Source organism: Sceloporus undulatus, chromosome 6 (genome assembly GCF_019175285.1).
Source record: "Sceloporus undulatus isolate JIND9_A2432 ecotype Alabama chromosome 6, SceUnd_v1.1, whole genome shotgun sequence".
NCBI classification, from domain to species: domain Eukaryota; kingdom Metazoa; phylum Chordata; class Lepidosauria; order Squamata; family Phrynosomatidae; genus Sceloporus; species Sceloporus undulatus.
In genome coordinates this window covers 160,709,555-160,726,412 of record NC_056527.1, presented here as the reverse complement: position 1 = coordinate 160,726,412, position 16,858 = coordinate 160,709,555, and the positions used below count along the sequence as shown (strand labels likewise).

The 16,858-nt window shown below is 42.3% G+C and overlaps 2 protein-coding genes across 4 annotated transcripts in view; one reads left to right on the top strand and one right to left on the bottom strand.

Moving 5' to 3' along the window:
* TM6SF1 (transmembrane 6 superfamily member 1) overlaps positions 1 to 5,092 on the bottom strand; it is a 24,902-nt gene extending 19,810 nt beyond the window's left edge. Inside the window, exon 1 of one of the 3 annotated variants that reach the window (XM_042475356.1) lies at positions 4,730 to 5,092. In XM_042475356.1, the coding sequence (XP_042331290.1) occupies positions 4,730 to 4,773 (44 nt within the window). In that variant the 5' untranslated portion in view covers positions 4,774 to 5,092. Of the gene's footprint in view, positions 1 to 4,443; positions 4,622 to 4,729 lie in introns of those variants that run through there. The other 2 variants (XM_042475355.1, XM_042475357.1) reach the window with 2 other exon arrangements.
* A 418-nt stretch (positions 5,093 to 5,510) lies between these two features.
* Positions 5,511 to 16,518, top strand: BTBD1 (BTB domain containing 1). The gene is made up of 8 exons (XM_042475354.1): positions 5,511 to 6,075; positions 7,437 to 7,593; positions 9,100 to 9,205; positions 10,061 to 10,258; positions 11,761 to 11,953; positions 12,935 to 13,022; positions 15,269 to 15,415; positions 15,799 to 16,518. Exons 1-8 carry the CDS (start codon positions 5,651 to 5,653, stop codon positions 15,955 to 15,957), a joined length of 1,473 nt encoding a protein of 490 aa, XP_042331288.1. The 5' UTR covers positions 5,511 to 5,650; the 3' UTR covers positions 15,958 to 16,518.
* Positions 16,519 to 16,858: the final 340 nt, after the last annotated feature.

Sequence of the window (16,858 nt, the reverse complement as noted above, 5' to 3'; positions counted from 1 at the left end):
GGGGCAAGCGAGCTAACTTGGACAGGAATGGGTCACTTTGATTCATATAACTACACAGTGGTCGACTCAGGAAATGACACGAGGACATGGGGTGGCTTCATATGAAAAAGAGGAAACAATGCAAAGTTGGGCTGAATCATGTCAATAAGGCTTCAGGGAAAACCTATAAATATTACCATAATCCAAGTATATGCATCAACCGCAGAGGAAAAAGAAAGTGAGAGATTTCATGAAGCACAGGAAGAAACTGACAATGCACCAACACAGAATTTCAAGCTAATGACAGGTGACTGAAATGCTAAAGGAGGCAGCAAAGAAAAATAAAAAACAGTAGGAAGGTTTTAACTAGCTATAAGAAATGATGCTGGACAATGTAAGAATTAGATTTGCACCATTAAGCACAACCGACCAAGAACCAGAAGAATTATGGGCATAATTAAGGGAGGATGCAGAAAGACACTTCCAGTGGCCAAAACCTTGTGAGGTCAAATGTGAAGTCGAAGGCTTTTATGGCTGGCATCTATAGTTTTTTGTGGGTTTTTCGTGCAATGGGGCTGTGTTCTAGAAGAGTTTATTCCTGACATTTTGCCAGCAGCTGTGGCTGGCATCTTGTGTAGCTTGTAACTCATTGTTTCCAAGCTCTGCTCCCTCTAAACCCAATCTGCACTACTGCCCAAGGTAAGGAAGAAAGGGCATAGAGACTGATATGGTCCTGCCACTGCTCAGAGGATGTGTGAACAGACAACAGCAGCAAAGAGGAAGAAAAATAGGATTGGGGAGAAGCGTTCAGATCAGGCATGGGCCTCTGACAGGGATACAGGTCCGGGAAGGTGCCCTATGATGCCCATCCTTGACAGGGGCCTGGCAACCAACTTCCTCCAACTTTGGGTTAAGGGATATAGGTTTCCAGGTCAGCAGGCATTTAATTGCTAAACAAGGCCCTGGTACTTGTCTTTGGTAAATGAATGCCCTGGCACTTCTGGAGAAAGCAGCTGTTAGCGATTGTTGTTCTTCTCTCCACACAATGTCCCTCGCAGGCAGCCCAGAACAGCTTCTAAAAATACCACCGCAACTTATGCAAGCAACCCAAAGGATTGTGCCTTTGCTCTCCACTGCTTGCTCACTGGGCACTCGCTCCCCAGAGGCAGTTTCAACACACACATGGCACAGAAACAGATTGTTTGGCATTCCCCACATCTACACAATGCAAAACGCAATACTTAACAAAGGCATTGCATCCACACATATGCAACACGGAGCAAGAGGGGTCACAGAGCTACAGCAAGCGTGCAGGAAAAACACTGGTTCAAGGACAAGTTTATTAATCATTTATTTTATTTAGACTTCCCTTTAGATACCATGTTCTTCATCTCTGGTGTGTTTCACTTACACTGTGTGGATCGTATTTAATGGAGATAATCCTGCATAGAAAATTGTAATTATATACCCCACTTATCCAAGATTAAATCCCAATGCGATTTATGGCTAAGTAGACAGATACCGTATATATTCAACTATAAGCCGACCTCATGCATAAGTCAAGGGCAGGTGTTTGGGGCCAAAATTATGGATTTTGATGTGACTCGTGGATCATGTAACAAAGGGTCTAAAGGATGAAGAAAAGGAACATGATGCCAAAAAACTTACAAAACTGTGGCAGGCATAACTGTTTGTGCTCAGACTAAAAGCTGTATGGATGAGATAGTAGGGGCGGGGGGTTAATGCTTCCAGAACAGATTACATCCTTGACTTTCACCAGAGGATGGTTCCTTTTAAATGAGAGTTCAAGTATAGTACATATATTGACCCATGGATAAGTTGACTCAGTTTTGGGAGTCAATTTTTTGACTAAAATGTCTAGACCTATACATGAGTATATACAGTAACAGTATGTAGAGAGATCTTGTGGCACCTTTGAGACTAACTGAAAGAAAGAAGTTGGCAGAATGTGCTTTCGTAGACTAAAGTCTACTTTCTCAGATGCATTTGGTGGGGTCTACAAAAGCTCAGGCTGCCAACTTGTTTCTTTCAGTTAGTCTCAAAGGTGCTACAAGATCTCTCTACATACTGATTCTACAGACTAACACAGCTATATCTTTGAATTCTAGACAGATAATAGATTGCACTCTTAGTGTGCTTCGAATTTCAATTGAAGAACACAGTCCTACACTTAGTAGGAAGTCCCAGTCTTTTCAATGGGGAAATGCCTAATTCATGGACTAATGTACCTTATAAGACTGCAGCCTTAAGTCTTTCATATAAAGTATGGTTATGAGTAAGTCTCAGTGTCTCAGCCATACATGAATGAAGTTTTCTGGCTCTCTACAAAGATGACAACCAGATCCACCTCCCTTTATTTTAACTGTACAGAAAACATCCCTGGAGGAATTGTAAAAATATCTCATCTTACACACATTCTCCCCATTGTTTGCAAGATCTCCAAAATCAACTTTGACCATCCTTTTGCAATTTACAAGTGTTACAAATATGGGACAAAAAGATATATTTTAAGAGAAAACGGAAAACGGCAGGTTATTATATTGACTTTGCAATCTCAGGAAATATGTTTTTGGATATATTTTATTTATCAGGAACCGTTGGCTAGTATGAACTAGTACAGTACTTGCTAGTTGCTGTTGCTGTGTGCTTTCAAGCCCTTTCTTATTTATGGTGAACCTAAGGTATCATGGGGTTTCTTGGCAAGATTTGTTCAGAGGAGGTTTGCCATTGCTTTCTCCTGAGGCTGAGAGCATGCAACTGGCCCAGTGTCACTCAGTGGGTTTTATGGCCGAGTGGGGAATCGAACCCTGGTCTCCAGAATACCAGTCCAACACCCAAACGGCTATTCCACCTTGGCTCTCTAGTAATGGCCAAGCATGCCCACGATTCAGATTACCATTCTGTTTTACTGCTTTGCCTTATTTAAGAGTCTTTACTGTGTTCACAGTTGACTTGAGAGCAAACCTTATGACTTCCTCGCTTGCTTTCTATGGAGGCAATACTACTGTTAGGAAGTCAGAACTTTCCGTCTAGCAAACCTGCTCAGTATTGTTAGGCGACTCTCTCTAAATAAGCCAAAACAACAGCCTGCAGTATCTTCAGTGACTTTTTTCTTCACTTTTTCACTTCCGCTATTTCTCTGCCCACTTCTGCAATCCATAGATCATAATGATATCCAGCTTGACGTGTTGTAATGTATATGAAACATTTTTGAACACTAAAAAAGCACAAATACCACATTATCTGTTGAAAAGAAACCGATGACTGCCTGCTTAATGCAGATGGGGAACCTGTGCCTCTCCAGAGCTTTCTGGACTGCATCTCCCATCAGGCTTGGTCAACATGACCAAGGGATTGAAGTCCTGCAACGTTTCCTTGTTTTTCTTAGTAAGGTTTGTTTAGAGGGGTTTTGCCTCCATTGCCTGAGAAAATGTGACTGGTGCAAGGTGGGTTTCCATGGCCAAATGGGGATTTGAACCCTGGTCTCCAGAGTCCAACAGTCAAACTGCATTGGCTCCGTTATTAGATTTAAAAACAATTAAAAACCGTACAGTGTTCTATGCGCAATAAGTTGCCATCTGCACATGTTTACTCGCTAGATAATACCACTGGATTCAATGTGCTTTATTCCTGCCTCTGCCTACATAACTGTATAGCAATATCCGAATCGTGTGGATTTAGAAGCCAAGTCACATATTCAAAGGAGAGTCTGTAGCCCAGGATCTCAGCATAAGAGGAAGTCAAGACTGGCATTTCGCTGAGTCTGGCTTGTCCAGCAACCAGGTAACAAGCAACGGTTGCTGCTGCTGTTGCCCACCTTACCCTCACTTCCAAGGCACAGTGATGCTAAGGGGGACCCCCTCACGCAGTTTCCTTGGCCAGGTTTCTTCAGAGGAGGGTTTGCCATCCCCTTCCTCTTCGGCTGAGAGAGTGTGACTTGCCCAAGGTCACCCAGTGGGTTTTCAAGGCCGAGGGAGGATTCGAACTCTAGCCTCTAGAATCCACATCCTAGAATCTCAAACCACTGGACCACGTTGGGTCTCTTTCCAGAACCTGTCCTGTGCAATACTGGCTTAGGTTTCTTTTTCTTACAGGTCTAGGATCCCTCTCCAGTTTTTACTCTGGTGGCCCCAACAACAGGACCTGGCCACTACCACAACTTCTCTCTCTCTTCCTTTCTCCTTCCTTCCTTCCTTCCGTCCTCTCTTTCCTTCCTTCCATCCTCTTCTTTCCTTTCAGACTTTCTTCCTTTCTCTCTCTCTCTTTCTTCTCTTCCAATCTCTTTTTCCCCTTCCTTTCCTTCTCCCCTTCCTTCCTTCCCTCCTCTCTCTCTGTCCTTCTTTCCTTCCTTTTTCTTTCCTTCCTTCCTCTCTCTCTCTCTTTCCTTCCTTCCTTCTCTCTCTCTCTCTTTCTCCCTCTCTCTCTCCCTCCCTCCATGCTCACCTTCCGGCGGGGCTCCAGGCGTTGAAGAGGTAGGTGACGGGGATGGCCGAGAGGGAGAGCACGAAGACCCCCGTGGCCGCAGAGGCGCTCATCCTCCCCGAGAAGGAGAAGGACGAGAGCAAGCCCCGGCCCCACCTCCTCCCTCCGCCTCCCAAAGCCCCCTGGGCTCCGCAGCAGCAGCACACCCAGGACCCAGCCAGCCTGCTCCCGCCCAGCCCAGCCCAGCCTCCTCCTCTTCGGAGGGAACCAAGTCTTCTCACCGCAAAGGATCCCGGGGGGGACTCACCCGCTTCCCAGCCTTTCTCCAGACCCACAGGGGGAAATCCCCATCCCATGCAGCCAGGGCAGTTAAAGTGGGCCAGAAAGTGGGGTTATTGGAAGAGACCCCAAGAATGGCCCTGATCCAGCCCCGCCCCTTCTGCCATCGCCCATTGACCATCCAGCCTCTGCTTCAAGACCTCTATGGAAGTAGGTTCCACTGTCGAACAGCCCTAAGCCAGTTGCCCCCAAACAAAGCTGGGCACTCCTTTTTGGATGCCAGGCTGAGTCGACCCTGAAGACGAGAGCCCCTGCCTGGGATCGAACTCGCAACCTTGTGGCTGAGAGCGAGCGGCTGCAGTGCCGGCATTTAACCACTGCGCCACCAAGCCTTCCCGTTAGTTCCAGGAAAACCACTCTTCTATAGGTTCCTAGATCTATGCTCATGTGGGCAGGGCTTCACTGGGCGGAGTTACTAATACGTTCGCGTTTCAATGCGCCTGCGCAGAAGCAGCCTGATAAAGGCCCCGCCCATTGTGCGGCGAGTAAGTGTTAGTAAGGGCGGCTTCGGTGCGCCTGCGCAGGAGCAGACTGATAAAAGGCCCCGCCCATTGTGAGGCGAGTAGGTGTAAAGGGCGGCGTAGTGCGCATACGCAGGAGTAGCCTGCGGGAAGACACCGCCCATTGTGAGGCGAGAAGTAGCGAGTGCGCCTGCGCATACCTGAGGGGCTAGTAATAGCGGCCGTCCTGCGCCTGCGCAGAAGCAGAATACGGTAACGGGAAAGCCCCGCCCATTGGGAGCCTGCAGGTGGTGAGTGCGGCTGCGCAGAGCTGAGGCGCTAGTAATGGCGGCCACGGTGCGCCTGCGCAGAAGCGGAGTACGGGAAGACCCCGCCCATTGTGATGCGAGTGTTGGCGAGTGCGGCTGCGCAGAGCTGAGGGGGCAGTAATGGCGGCCGCGGGCGGCCCTGAGGCGACGGTGGCGGCGACTACAGCGACGGCCGAGGGAGCAGTGGCGGCGTCGGTTCCTGTGGCGGCCCCCACAGCGGCTGCAGCCCCAGTATCGGTGCAGCGAGAGCCTGTGTACAACTGGCAGGCCACGAAGCGGTCTCTGCGGGAGCGCTTCGCCTTCCTCTTCACCAACGAGCTGCTGAGCGACGTGCGCTTCGTGGTGGGAAAAGGGGGCCCTCGCGCCTCAGGAGGAGGCGGAGGAGGAGGAGGGGGGCCTTCCCAGCAGCGCATCCCTGCCCACCGCTTCGTCCTGGCCGCCGGCAGCGCCGTCTTCGACGCCATGTTCAACGGAGGCATGGCCACCACCTCCGCGGAGATCGAGCTCCCCGATGTGGAGCCCGCCGCCTTCCTGGCCCTCCTCAGGTCCGGGGAATGCTTTTTCATTACTTAGGATGCATCCACACTGGAGAGAGAACCCGGTTTGGCACCGCTTTAACTCTTTCCTGGCTCAAGGCTATGGAATTCTGGGAGTTGGAGTTTGTTGTGGGCCCGGAGCGGGGGCCCCACAACAAACTCTAACTCCCAGAATTCCATAGCAGAGAACCAGACAAAGAGTTAAAGCGGTTCCAAACCGTGTTCTCTCTCTAGTGTGGATGCAGCCTTAATTCAATCCAGCGATTCCCAAACTCTGGCCTCCGAGGGAGTTTGGACTTCACCCCCCAGAATCCCAAACCATCGGGTGCTTCCTGTTGCATTCTGGGATTTGCAGTTAGGGGCATTTAGGATATTCAGCCAGAGAGCGCTTAGGCCTCACTGGACTACAAACCCCAGAATGCAACAGGAGGCAGTCGGAGCGGTCAAAGCGGTGCAGTGTTTCTGTTAATGGAGACTTACTCAACCTGCAGTATACAAACAGAGTTACACATTATAAACATGTAACAGTTCCTAAACAAACATTTGGTGCCATTGCTGTTGTCAGAGAAATAGGATGAGTTGCAAGTTTCCTTCTACAGCATGGGAAGGACAGTGAAGGAGGTCTGGAGAAACAAGGCTTTTGGTGTTGGTTTGCAGCAGTGTGTTTGCTTGGAAAGCAGGGGGTTCTACTCCTGCCAGTCCTATTGTAAGCTATGTGTGCCTGGCTGCAACAGGCATAGTAAACAGTTGCCTCCAGAATCCCTTATTTCATGAACAGATAGACAGACAGAAAAGAGGAGAGTAGATAAGCCTGCTTTATCAGTTATCACCATCATGTCTTTAAAAAAACAAACAAACCGCAAAACCAGCAACATAGATCTCTAAGTGGAAGCCTTCAAATGGCCTCTACAAGCATCAAAATATTATTGTTTTCTTTCTCAAGGCATAACCGACCTGGTTGTTTCATTTCACATGTATATATTCTTGGTCTTGGATAAAAGGTTTCTTAAGACATGTTGAACTGCCCTCCCTCTTTGCGCTATATAGGGTCCTATCCTATTGTTTCTGTGTTATTTCTGTCTCTGTTTACCAAATTTTCTGTTAAAGGAGCACATCTAGGTGTATCTCTGCTTGAACTGGCATTTGAAACTGCACCACTTGAAGCTGCTCTGAACAAGATGTGGAAGAATGTCACCTTTCTTGTTTCTCTTTTTCCTTTCGCTTCAAGACAGTGTCTGACCTTTCATGTTTGAAAAAGAGTCCTTTTTGTGAGAGAGGTGTGCTCAGCTCACCCAGCTTTGCTATTTAAAAACTGCATTAATTGGTATGGATCAGATAACCCTCTTAAACTTATCTTCTTTTATCTCTAGGTTTTTGTATTCAGATGAAGTTCAGATTGGTCCTGAAACAGTGATGACCACTCTCTACACAGCCAAGAAGTATGCTGTCCCAGCCCTGGAAGCTCACTGTGTAGAATTCCTTACTAAGCACCTCCGTGCAGACAATGCTTTTATGCTACTTACTCAGGTAATTCTCCTTATGCTGAGCTGCTGTAAATATAGATGTATACTCAGTCAGCTAATTTAAAGTACTTTCTGCCTTACTTTAATGCACATACTGTACATAGCAGAGCAAATCAATTGTGGATAATGCCAGAAAAATTAAAAATACAATACAACCTTTTGAAATTAAAATGACCAGTTTGGGGTTTTTTTTGGTAGATAATTGATCTTAAATTTGGATTATTAGATTTGGGGGCACAGGTTCCATCCCCCCACAAAGTCCTCTCAGTTTGCTAAAAGCGTCCAAATAAGAAGGAATTTGTCTAGGTCGCTGAATTCAGATGGTTGCACAAGCTGTGGGTTGGATAGGAGAGCTGGGAATGAGCCCTAGGCTTCAGATCTTTCTGCTGCCTGTATATATGTGGCTAAATGGCTAAATTGGCGTCCTTTTTGGATCAGACCATACTGTACAGCTGAATAGAAACAGGTATGTTGAATTTCCAGATCAGGACTGCCTGTTAGGTCTGGTTCTGATTCACTGTGTGTGGGCCTCATCATAGGTAGGGCAGAAAAGGTGCTTTGAAAATATAAGTCTGAACCCATTAGCTGTAGTTAATTTGCATGGTCTATAAAATTGGGGAATGTAAGCATGCTGTGGATACAAATAAGGATAGGGAGAGTGCTGTTCATAGTCTACGTTCAGTACTTCAGACAACATTTTATAGCCCCCAGACCTCCCCATTCCAAAATGCTCAAGACAAAACAAACCAGTCCTTTGCCTCCACTGCCCCCAGCACGAAAGCTGGATGTATTTGGGATAGTCCTCAGGATTATGTAGCTATGGGGAGAATTGTCCTCGCCTCCACAGTTGGCGACCCCAGATAGAAATATTAGTTATTATCAACTTCTAACATTTAATTAATACATTCAGTCATTTGTAAACTTCTAGCTTCTTTAGAATTTTAAATGATCCTAACAATTGATGTTTACCAGATGATTATCTGAAAATACGGTTGCAGCTTATGCTCAGTGCTTTCCATTAGACCTGGTGGGAGCTCTTTCTAAGGAAACATGCATACATTCCAGTTACTTTGCAGATTGTTCCTAACTTCGCTGAAAAGACTGGAAGTACACTGTGCAATTTTGTGGCCCTTCTCTTCAGAGTAAGGGATTTTCTTCTTCTTCCTTAAGTATGGCCAAGTGTTCTTGGTAGAAACAATATTAACTGTAATTAAATGTGCCTGAGATAACCACTCACCAGGTTTCTGAAAGCAGATTTTAACTCCAGGTTCAGACCTTGGGTTTATATGGGAACCCTGAATAGCAGCTGCCAACATGAGAGAAATTAATACTGGAACACAAATTTTTATACACAAAATTTCTTAATGCAAAACGCTAACATGAATTTGAGCTTATATCAGTAAAACCTATTTTCAGTATTTGTTGTCGTTGGAATAGGTTTCTATTAGCTGTCAGGTCTACCTTGAAATACTGAATTGACCCATTAAATTTTAACAAATCTTTTTTATAGGCTCGTTTATTTGATGAACCACAATTGGCTAGTCTCTGTCTTGACACAATAGACAAAAGTACAATGGATGCAATAAGTGCAGAAGGCTTCACAGACATAGATATAGGTAAGTCACCCTTAAACTTTGTTATTTTTGAGGTACCAGGCCAAGGGTTGGGAAGCCATTGCCTTTTGGCTGTTGCTGAACTATAACTCCCTCTTTCCTGACTGTTGGACATACTAACTGGGAGGGATGGAAGTTGGAGTCAGACAATATCTAGAGAACCAGGTTTTTAAATTAATATGTTAGCCTGAGTAGCCATTTTAGAAGGGATTAGTTATGAATAGGTTTTGTGGTTGCTTTTATGCACATTTCACTCAGAAAACCAGTGGAAATTCTTTTCATTAGATTTAGCACTGGGTAAGAATGTGTTTATAGGACAGCAACAAATGTCAGACTCAGTTAACGAAGGATAGTTACGTAAAACTAGCTCCAAATAAGCAAATAATATCTAAAATAGTTCTTAGTCATGATTTGGCATGTAATCCCAGTAGCCAGCATGGTGTAATGGTTTGAGTATTGGACTGTGACTCTGAGGACCAGGGTTCAATCCCAACTCAAGTCATGAAACCCACTGGGTGACCCTGGGCAAGTCACATGCTCCCACATGCTCCCAGCCTCAGGGGAAGGCAATGACAAATCTCCAAACAAATTTTGCAAAGAAAACCCCATAATAGAGTCGCCATAAGTCAGAAAGAACTTAAAGTCAAACAACAAGAACAAATACAGCAAGTATCGTTTTACTAATACATGGTTCATATGCTGCCTTCATAGTGGAAGAAAGTGAGGTTAATACCAGTTTAACCAGAATCTAGTCTCCCTTCTTCAGGTCAGACACACATGTCCGATAAACTTGTGTAACTTTGCAGAAGTTAAAACATTTCTTTAAGCTTGCAAATTACTTTACATTTTTTCCTTTAGATACATTGTGTGCAGTATTGGAAAGAGACACGCTCAGTATTCGTGAGAGCAGACTTTTTGGAGCTGTTGTTCGCTGGGCCGAAGCAGAATGCCAAAGGCAACAGTTACCAGTCACATCTACAAATAAGCAGAAAGTACTTGGCAAAGCCCTGTCCTTAATCCGTTTTCCACTGATGACAATTGAAGAATTTGCAGCTGGTAACATGATGGTTTACTTTCTTGGTGTATGAAAAGAAAAGAAAGTTTGCATAACACCTTCAGATGCAATGTACACAGTGTGTCAAGGGATCACTGTTTATTACTAGTAACTAATTTATTTGTTTAGCACTATGTCCATTAATGGAGTTTTTAAAAGCAGGGGGGAAATACAGCACATTTTGCTTCTTTCTAAATGGGTTTGGTCTTTCAGCAATTTCACAGGGTTCTTGCAGTCTGATTCTATTTATGCGTGTTTAGTTGGAAACAGATTTCATTGATTCTAGTAGGACATACTTCCCAGCATTTGTACATAGGACTCCAGACTTTATTGTTTGTTAGGTACTCTATATGTCAAATCGGCTCTGCAGTTTTTAAAATTCACAGTAATACAGTTTTCCCCATTCAAATACCATCAAGATGTGTTAGGCTGCAATTCCCCTTTATAGTCTTTAAGACATCTGGAAGGCACCAGGTTGGGAAAGTTTACTATAGCATATTTATCCATTGCAGATAAGATTTAAGTTGCCAATAGCAAGAAGTATCCCCATACTCCTCCTGCTGCTTCTGGCCATATGGGTATGCTTAAGTTTGATTAGCAAGACAAAAAGAGTTGTCTCCATACTACTGACATACTGGGTGTCTTCAAGTCATTTTCTGAGTGCAGGAGTCAAGGAAACATTGTTCTAGGTTCTATGTATTGTTCTATATGTAAATAAAGAATAATAATAATAGGTCATCCATGACGATGTTGGCATATTATGGTACCATGTGTATGCCCATAGCAGTACTAGTAACTTGAAGATATATGTTATTACCAAAGGTGAAGTAGGGAGACTCAACCTGTATAAGATGTATATGAAATATAAATGAATTTCATGTTTAGACTTGGATCCCAGCTCCAAGATATCTTATTATGCAAATACAAATATTCCAAAATCCAAAACACTCCTATTCCCAAGCATTTTGGATAAGGGAGACAGCCTGGCTATTTGTCTTAAATAACAATACTTAGGGGTATAGCTGTTGAAATGTATGGGCTTTTAAAATAAAAGTGCATTTTTATTGTATGTTCACTTCGTTTTCCATGTTGTAATAAACAATCTGTAAAGATGAACCAGATTATCCTATTGGATAGCTCACACTGTTTAATAGTATTGTGTGACTGTGGCTGCAGTTAAACCAGTATAATTGAATTTTTCATCTTGTTTAATCTTAATGTGTTAAACGTAGCAGCATACACTCTTATTTAGGGACCATGCAGTATGAAAAACAGTCCATCACAGAAGATAAAATCCTTAACAGTTTTCTCTTGAAAGTTGTATGGTTTTTTGTTTGTTTGTTTGTTCTTTCAGTGCCCATTTTAATTAACTGAACACCTGCAATGTAGCAGGGTATGTGTGTGTGTCAATAGGCTTGTATCTAACAGTTACTTCAGAAGCATTTCTCGGTTGGCTGCATAGTATAGAATATGCTCAGCTCAGTTGCACTACCTTTCTTTCCAGGTCCTGCTCAGTCTGGAATTTTGTCAGATCGGGAAGTAGTAAATCTCTTTCTGCATTTTACAGTCAACCCTAAACCTAGAGTTGACTATATTGACCGACCAAGATGCTGTCTTAGAGGAAAGGAATGCAGCATAAATAGATTTCAACAAGTGGAGAGTCGTTGGGGTTACAGTGGAACAAGTGACCGGATCAGGTATGGGTCACTCATTTTCAGGAGAAATCATGTGAGTTGCCTGACAGAAAGGAAAATCTTTCCAGAATTCTGCCTAGTTAGCAATTTAATAGTGGCCTCAAAAGTTTGCTTATTTTATTTGTCAAGTTTTCAACTGGCCCTTCAGCCTCATGAATTCCAGGGCAGCATCAATGGAAAAACAATATAACGCACACAACATAATTAATCTTCATCTTGTATGGATCATTGTTTAAAGATTATAGATGCTACAGGTCAAAGTTTTGCTCCATTGAAATCTTAAGCAAAGTCATCAAACCAACCAAGCCAAGACTGGATAAATTTTCTAGTACAACATAACATTTCAAGAGATGTTTGTCAAACTTGTAATGTGAAGTGGCCTGAGGTTTTCTGGTGGGAGGAGATCTGAATTGGGCAGTGGTGCTGAGGGGGCTCTTGCTTCTTGTCCTTATCCATCAAATAAAGAGAAGTTAGAGCACATTTCTCTTCTCGAAATCTTGATAGTAAAAGCTGGTTAGAAGGCACTGCTTTGAGTAAATATTATTTGAAAATAGTTTGGCATATATTAGAAAAATGTAGAGAAACAGACATTGGTACTTTTAAATCTATTTACAGTCGCGCCTCGCCATACGCTGCCTTTTTATAGGTGGCTTTGAGCATAGGCGCTCAAAGCCGCCGGGGCGGAAGGGGCTGCGCGTCCCATTTAATTGAATGGGCGCGTGCGCCCTGCGCGCTACCGCGCCGCAACACCACCATGCACGAGCCCCATTGGAAACAATGGGGCTTGAGCATAGGCAGAACTTATTATACGCGGAGGGATCCGGAACAGACCCCCCGCGTATAATAAGGTTCCACTGTATGTGGATAATTCATTTTTGTAAAAACCTACTTTATGGATTTTTATTGGTTTCTTTTTAGAATATCATTTACCATTTTCTCTTCAAGAGAAATTACTTCATTCTGTTCTCTCCCCCTTCTTTTAAGGTTCACAGTCAATAGAAGAATTTCAATTGTGGGATTTGGATTATATGGATCTATTCATGGACCCACTGATTACCAAGTTAATATACAGGTACCATTGTTTTCTAACAATTTAATGAATGATGTCAAAACGTATATAGTTCATTAACTTAGCTGACTTGATCAAGGATGTTCGGCCGGATGAGTGTCATTTAGAAATGATATAGCAGCAGAATGCTGAGGTAGGTCTTCCTCCAACATGGTTCTGTGGGACAGATGTTTCTCTCAGGATTGTTCTCGGTTTCTGTAACATTTAAAATGTTTCATAGAATACTGAGGCTTCTGTCTCTTTATTCCACTGCCTTCCCACCTGGTGTGCAATTCTGTCTAAACCTCCACTAAAGATGAGGACTTCCACAAACCTCACTTATTGCACCAAGAATAAGGTCTTTTTTATTCCCACTTCAACCACCAACATAAGGACTTCCTCCCATCCCACCTATGTGACCACCACTGTGAGGACTTAATAGATGTTCTCAAGGTTCCTGTACCAGATGTTATACAACTTCTATCCTCGCAAGACACCTAATGTCTCTTCTCTGCTGCACAACAGACATGGCATCTGAACCCAGTGTTATACAGTATGTCTTGCATTCCCAGAGGCCAAAAGAGTGTGATACAAAAACAGTACTTTATAAACAGAAGTGCAATAACATCAAAGAAAACAAACAAAAAAACAGTGATACCTTTATTTGGCCAAAGAAAATGCACAAAATACATGGTGCAAGCTTTCAAAGCTCCACTGGCTTCTTCATCTTTAAAAGAATCATACAGGAGAGAAAAAAAATATAAAATGATGATATTAGTCACAGGCCTGCATTTTCCCAAGGTGTTTTGATGTGTTGTTCTCTAGAGGGATATCTATGCAAGCAGCTCTTCCTCCTTCTGTCCATTTGGCACTGGGAACAAAGCGTTCCAAAGTCCGAGAGATAAAATTTGAATTCCATTAGCAATACAAAAAGTACTTTGTCTGAGATCCAAGATGCCTCCACTCTTTGTAAGGTCACAGCTCCCTTTGCTCACCAGAGAACATTTAATCTCTCAAGACAAGCCTTCATGCTTTTGCATTAGGAAAATTTTAGGTGCTGTTTTGGTAATACGTGCCAAATGTAGTCCCATTTTTTAAAAATGATTTACCTTTGTTGCAGGTAGAAACCCCAAACAGTAAAATCCCAGTCTGTTGACTCTCTCTTTAAGATTCCCTGTAGCAGGTGAAATGTGTTCTGTTCACACCCAAGTAACATGTTTGGGGTAGTGGTGTTGGCCACATAGCAGAAGTTTAACATAACAAAAGAAATTAATAATTTAAGTATTCAAAGCACAGGAGAGTACACCAACAACACCTTGAGAAAATACAGGTCTGTGACTAACATCATTTTATATTTTCTTTCCTCCTGTATGATTTTTAAAACACCTTTTTTCACACTCTCACTCTTTTCCTAGCTAACACAGACAAGATCTTAAATGTCACTCATTCCTAAACCTGACTGACCCTCTCAACCCAAATCTCATTCATTCACTCCACACACTGTTTTACTATACCAACTATCATTCACTGGCCATATTCAGATCCTCTCGCACATCATTCACTTCCAACATCCCATTCTCTCACCTTTTTCCCACCAGCTCCTTACCTTATTATTATAATAATATATTATAATACACACACACACACACCTTCCTCCTAGTAGTGCGTTTTAGAAGTGACTGCTTTTGTATTTCTGGAATGTTTTGAGTTAGAGAGAAATACTTGGGCCTTGAAAACTAAACTGCGTGTCTGAAATCCTTTTTAGATTCTCAATGTTAAATCATCATACAAGTTCTAAAATTTAAAGAAAGTGGTGTAGTTATGAAAGTATTCTAAAAATGAGGGCCACCCACAGGGAAGGCCTATGTCTGATTGCCATCTGCTTTACATGTGATGGTAGGGAAGAATAAACCTTGATCTTGAGCGCCCTGAATTGTACCCTGCAAAATAATAATAATAATAATAATAATAATAATAATAATAATAATAATAATAATAATAATAATAATACATAGCCAGCATAGATCTTTTAGAACTGGTAAGGCAATTTTTCACTTGCAAGAGATGGCATGTTATTCACATGTGCCAGTTAAAGTTCTTATCTTTACATATGTTGGGTTGTGAAAGTTCTGCTCTTTGAAACCATGGGAGGAAGTTGAAGTATGAGTCAAGAAATAGAAGAGCTGAATAGGTTGTTAGCATCATAAATGTCCTCTTCATATATTTTCTTAAAGAAAATCACAGGTGTCTTGCTTTGTCTTTTGCTACAGATCATTGAATATGAGAAAAACCAGACACTAGGACAAAATGACACTGGATTTAGCTGTGATGGTACAGCCAATACCTTCAGAGTTATGTTCAAAGAGCCTATAGAGATTCTGCCAACCGTGTGCTATACTGCTTGTGCAACTTTAAAAGTGAGACATTTTAATTTGAAGACTGTATAAATATGTCTTTATCATTCAGACTCCTGTTAGTAACACCAAGTTATGTGTGCTGTAGTATATTTCTTGCAGTGATAGTTCTTTGCAGCTATAAATGTACTACAGCTCAGAGAGCATTCCAGGTTTGCTAATTAACATGCAAAATAATTGCATGTATGTGCTGCATTTTTTAGTTGTCTTCTACCAGTTTTATTTTGGTTTTATAATTGCTCCTTCACTAATTTTTTAAATTCTGTTGTTGCTGTGTTTTTAGTTTTTAGTTTTATGTATTTTTAGCAGACTGTTTACCACTTAGAGACTATGGATACAAGTTTAATCTCTCAATCCAATATCTCATTTCTGTTGTTTGTATTTAGGGCCCAGATTCTCATTATGGCACCAAAGGACTGAAGAAAGTAATCCATGAATCTCCTGCTTCAAGCAAAACTTGCTTTTTCTTTTTTAGTTCGCCAGGTAACAACAATGGCACATCAATAGAAGATGGACAGATACCAGAAATAATATTTTATACGTAACTTCAAGTAACTGAAATAAAGCAGAAAAAACAAATTGACTTTTTTTAAAAATGGACCAATGGGAGATATGGAAAACTGTGAATCTTTGTAAATACATGAGCTCAGATGTGTTACTGAAAATGAAGTATTGTACATGGACGGTACTAAAAAAGTATTCACTACTCCAATAGCAGTATGCAGCCAAATCATTCTTGAACTAAGATATTCTTATCTGTACATAAATATTTAACTTGATCACTTTAAATGTACTATCCATAACTTGGAAGCTGGAGCAGAATATTTGTTTTTCCCTCCCTGAAATAATCTTACTGAAGAAGGTCTATCATGTGTGGATTAGGATGACTATGTACTTGTAAACTGAACTCACATTTTAAAAAACAACTAAACCAAACACTAAATTTGCAATGAAAGTGTGAAGCAGATTTAAGATTGATACAAATTGCATCTGTAATTGTACTTGATACAGTGTACATAAACATAATCAGTTTTGTTGTGTACTGGGAAAAAGTTAGTCAGTTGTATGAAGCAATTCTTTAAATATAAAGTGAAGAGTGGAAGAAATATTGTCTAGTTTTGTGTGCTGTAGCCAAAAACAATCTTAAATACTGTGACTCAAAGCTAGACTAGTGTAATGGGGGCTAATTTTCTTCTTGGGGTGGGGAATGTGTTTTGAACCCTCCAAAAATCAAACAGCTGAATTTTGAAACCAGACATTACTTCCAGTTGTGACTTCTGGGTTTGGCAGCTGATCTGGAGGGTTCTTGAAGTACATCTGCCACTAGAAGCCTCCATAAGAGAGATGTGACCATTTGTGGAACAAAAAAGGATCCCAAGGTTCATAAAAAAATTGAGGTGAGAGTCAAAGTTTTGGGGCTGGTGTGCAAAAAGCCCCCCCCCCCCC

Bases quoted from the DNA above. Each gene is read 5' to 3' on its own strand.
- BTBD1 (XM_042475354.1), top strand. From the start codon at position 5,651: ATGGCGGCCGCGGGCGGCCCTGAGGCGACGGTGGCGGCGACTACAGCG. The intron at 9,206-10,060 runs GTAAGTCACCCT...TTTTTCCTTTAG, and splicing joins CTTCACAGACATAGATATAG to ATACATTGTGTGCAGTATTG. The intron at 11,954-12,934 runs GTATGGGTCACT...CCTTCTTTTAAG, and splicing joins GGAACAAGTGACCGGATCAG to GTTCACAGTCAATAGAAGAA.